This window comes from Triticum dicoccoides, chromosome 1B (assembly GCF_002162155.2).
Source record: "Triticum dicoccoides isolate Atlit2015 ecotype Zavitan chromosome 1B, WEW_v2.0, whole genome shotgun sequence".
NCBI classification, from domain to species: Eukaryota; Viridiplantae; Streptophyta; class Magnoliopsida; order Poales; family Poaceae; genus Triticum; species Triticum dicoccoides.
In genome coordinates, this window is record NC_041381.1 from 388,134,657 (window position 1) to 388,138,798 (window position 4,142).

At 57.5% G+C, this 4,142-nt stretch overlaps 1 protein-coding gene across 2 annotated transcripts; it reads right to left on the reverse strand.

Moving 5' to 3' along the window:
• Positions 1 to 1,185: 1,185 nt before the first annotated feature.
• LOC119337032 (low-temperature-induced 65 kDa protein-like) lies at positions 1,186 to 3,872 on the reverse strand. 2 transcript variants are annotated; one of them, XM_037609140.1, is made up of 4 exons: positions 3,731 to 3,872; positions 3,314 to 3,613; positions 1,671 to 3,212; positions 1,186 to 1,574 (listed from the first exon to the last, which is right to left on the reverse strand). In XM_037609140.1, exons 1-4 carry the CDS (start codon positions 3,780 to 3,782, stop codon positions 1,492 to 1,494), a joined length of 1,977 nt encoding a protein of 658 aa, XP_037465037.1. In that variant the 5' UTR covers positions 3,783 to 3,872; the 3' UTR covers positions 1,186 to 1,491. The 2 variants fall into 2 exon arrangements, with proteins under 2 accessions (XP_037465037.1, XP_037465032.1); XM_037609135.1 differs by having other exon boundaries at positions 3,314 to 3,616.
• Positions 3,873 to 4,142: the final 270 nt, after the last annotated feature.

A 4,142-nucleotide genomic window follows, 5' to 3' on the forward strand; every position in this document is an offset into this window, starting at 1 on the left:
TTCCCCTAAGAGCGAAGATATTCCTCTGGTTTTTAAACTGAGGGGTCATCTTAACTAGAGATAACTTGGCACGACGCAACTGGCAAGGTAGCAAGACATGTGTCTTTTGCCAACATGACGAGTCCATCAAACACTTATTTTTTGAGTGTAAGTTTACTCGTGTAGTCTGGGTCATAGTTCTAGTAGCTTCAAATCTATATCCTCCATGTACTGCGCGTAACATGTTCGGCTATTTGTTGCGGGGTATCGATAAACAATTTTCTGCACATCTACTCGTGGGAGCAGTTGCCTTATGTTGGGCACTGTGGCTCACCAGAAATGATGTGATTTTTAACAATAAATGTGTTTCATCTCCTGTGCAGGTTATCCATGCGTGTACGTGATGGCTCCGTATGTGGTCTATCCTGCAGAGGTCGGAGGACAGAGACATTTTTATGATGCGTCTACGGCTGGAGCATACAGCCAGTGAGGTTTTCTCCTAACATGGATGGCGGTGTAGTCTCCGGATAGGCGTTGCCCCATCCTAGGCTGGACTGATTTACTTTTGTTGTAAAATGATATTTATTTTTAGGCTTGTTGGACATGTTAGCTGTGTGCATCACGCTATGCAGAGGCCGGGCATTCTTCAATACGGTTGTATCACCTCGATATATAAAATGTTCTTTATCGAAAAAACCGTTAGATGCAGATCCGATAATAAAAATGCCAAAAACACCAGCGCCACCAACTCAGATTTTTACAGAAGTAGAGATTATTGTGGAAAGGTAAGAAAAAAGTTGTTGGCTATGCTCTAAACTGAGGGCTTGTTTGGTTTCAATAAGTCACCCGATTTATAAGTCAGGTGACTTAAAACCAGTGACTTATAAGTCACGCCCGTTTGGTTGTCACCTGACTTATAAGTCATCTGACACACCTACCCACACCAATCAACATCATGCATTGGTAGGACCCACGCAAAAAGGGTACTTATAAATTTTAAGATGGGGTGGAGCAACTTATAATTTATAAATTGGGATGACTTATAAGTCGGGTCTGTTTGGCAAAATAAGACTTATAAGTTGGTGACTTATTTGGAACCAAACAGGGCCTGAACTTCCCAATTTGGTGTAGTACAATGCTGCTGAAGAAGTTCAGCGTTAGCTGATCAGAGCGAGCACACGTCATTTGGAAACGACGAGCACAACAAAACAGACGAAGAAACATCGTGTTTGAACTTTGAACACACAGATTACACAGGAAGGAAGTTCAGAAGAACTTAAAAGACAAAGACAGAAACATGTACATACACACGCGTATCGTACATGATTTACAGACACACAGAACGTGTGAAACTTACACGAACACTTCTGGAACAGAAGCCCAAAATACATACACGAACGATAAACCAGCTAAGCCCCAGATCCAAACTCCAGTTGTGTACACCTGAACCAGCCAGGCGACTTATTCCAGCGATCCCACGACCCCGGCGCACTGATCACACGCTGCGGCACTTCACATCACATTCGTGTTGGTCCTCGGAGCCTCGCCGTGAAGCACCGGCCCCTCCGCCGCGACGCCCTCCCCGATGTTCCCCTCTGCAGCAACAAGAACAAGAACCCGTCGTCATCAGCTCAGTTGCGAACGCCGAAATTTTGTTTGCGGTTAAGGGTGACCGGGCGTGTCGTGCGTACCTGTGGTGGGCTGCACGGTCTCCGAGACGCGGTTCCCGCCGGTGAGCGACGTGACGGCGCCGCGCGCCCTGGTCACCGCCTGTGCCGGGACCTCGCGCGCCTTGGCCACCGTGCTCCCGACCCCCTCCTTGCGCTGCTGCACGGCGCCGGTGATGGCCTCGCTCAGGGAGCGCTCCTCGTCGCCCGGGCGCAGCTTCTCGGCGATGTAGGCTGTCACGCCGGTCACCCCCTTGTCCTGCCCGTTCCCCGGCCCACCCGCGCCAGGGGTGGCCGTCGCCCTGGTGGTGGCGCCGTCCTGCGCACCGATGCCTGGGGTGGCCGTCGCAGTGGTGGTGGCGCCGTCCTGCGCGCCGACGCCAGGGGTGGATTGTGTCACCTGCTGCGCCTTGCTCGCCACGGCCGTTCCCACGCCGGCGACCTTCTCGTACACCGTGCTCGCCAGTTTCTTGCCGTACTCCGTGGTGCCCGCCGCCGCGGACATGATCTTGTCGGTGTACGTCGCGCCAGGCGCGGCCTCCGTCGTCGCGTCCGTGGCCGCGTTCTTCAGCCCCGCCGTGCCTGTCGCGTCCGTGGCCGCGTCCTTCAGCCTCTCCGTGCCCGTCGCGTCCGTGGCCGCGTTCTTCAGCCCCGCCGTGCCTGTCGCGTCCGTGGCCGCGTCCTTCAGCCTCTCCGTGCCCGTCGCGTCCGTGGCCGCGTTCTTCAGTCCCTCCGAGCCGGTGAACGACGCCGGCGTTCCCTCTTTCGGCAAGTCTACGTCCCTCTTCCCGGCACCTGCGGTCATCGATCCAGGGGCGGCAGTTGCGCTGGAGTCGTCCTGCGCGTTCCCGCCAGCGCCGAAGCCGGGGGTGACCTGCTGCGCCTTGCTCGCCACGACCGTGCCGACGCCGGCGACCTTCTCATACACCGTGCTCGCCAGCTTTCTGCCGTACTCTGTCGTGCCAGCCGCCGTGTTCTTGAGCCTGTCCGTGTAGCTCCCGGTGTACTCGGCGTCCGTGGGTGCGTCGTTCCATTCCTCGCCGGTGCCGTCCGACACCGGCATTGCCTCATACTCTTTGCTCACGTCGACTTTCTTGGGGTCGTCTGACACGGTCATCGCCTCGAAGTCACGGACGACGCCCGTGGTGCCGATGTCCTCGCCACCTCGCGGCATGGGCGTCCTCGAGTTCGGCGCGGCCGGGTCCTCGACGACGGAGCCGCCGAGATCGCCGAGCCGCACCCCCTGGGTGTCGTCGCGCTTCACCTCCTTCGCCGACGCCGGGCCGCCCAAGTGGCCGAGCCGCTCCCCCGCGACGTCGTCGCGTTTCACCTCATGCGCCGCTGCCGGGCCGCCGAAGTCGCCGGGCCGCACCCCCTGGGTGTCGTCGCGCTTCACCTCCTTCGCCGACGCTGGGCCGCCGAAGTCGCCGAGCCGCTCCCCCGCGGCGTCGTCGCGTTTCACCCCATGCGCCGCTGCCAGGCCGCCAATGTCACCCAGCCGCACCCCCGGAGCGTCGTTGTGCTTCACCTCTTTCGCCGCCGCTGGGATCCTCTCCGAGTCGTACACTGCAACGGATTATCACGAGCGATACAAGCCTTGAGCACCGACACAACACATGCACACACACACGAGGGACATGGACAGAACATAGCGAGCATCTACTTACTGGGTGCGCCGTGCAGCTCGGGGCTGGAGTCCGTGAAGATGGGCTTGTCCTCGACGTCTTGCTGGTACCCGCCCTTCTCCACCTCTGCTTCCCTCATCGCCACATCCTCCTCGTCCTCGTCGGTGCTGTTGCTACCACCGGTGTCCTGCTCGTGATCGTGATCGTGGCCGTGGCCGTTGCCGTTGCCGTGGCCATGGCCGACGATGGTGTTCTTGATCTTCTTCACCTTGTCCTTGACCTTCTTGAGCACCGGCTTGTGCTGCTTCTCGTCCCGGTGCATCTGTTGCTGCCCGCCCTCCTCTGCTGCAGCCACACACATTTGCAAGTAAATCAACAACGAACTCATAACGGATGTATGAATGACGACGCCGTGCGTGCAGGGAATCCAGGAGCCAGATTCGGCGTGGCACTACTCACCGGCGATGTTCTCGGGGACGTGGTTGCGCGTGAGCATGGCCGGCGCGTCCATCGTCGCACGTACGTCGGTGCAGCTACTAGGCAATCTCAAAATCTTTGATCACTGTGAGTGTGACGAATTGGCTTGTTGCTCGATCGCTAAATGCTGTGTGTGGGATGGTGAAAGCCTTGGTCGACTGATGGGATATAAGCGGAGCAGAACGGGGAGGCGAGCGCCACCTCGACGCACACGTGGGGCGGGTGGAGAAGGGGAGGGACGCGTGGCACTGCTGCTGCGTGCCGTGACGGGGTTTAGGCCCTTCCCAGTGCTTCATCGTGGACAGGTGCTAAGTATGCCACATAAGAAAAAAGGTGACATGGCACAACATTTAAGGAGGGGAGAAAGTACTTTGGTGACTTCAGAAAGAACCAA

Excerpts from the sequence above, each read along its gene's own strand:
- LOC119337032 (XM_037609135.1), bottom strand. The coding sequence starts at position 3,782 with ATGGACGCGCCGGCCATGCTCACGCGCAACCACGTCCCCGAGAACATC. Across the intron at positions 3,213-3,313 it reads CGAGCTGCACGGCGCACCCA|TGTACGACTCGGAGAGGATC; the intron begins GTAAGTAGATGC and ends AATCCGTTGCAG. Across the intron at positions 1,575-1,670 it reads GACCGTGCAGCCCACCACAG|AGGGGAACATCGGGGAGGGC; the intron begins GTACGCACGACA and ends TTGTTGCTGCAG.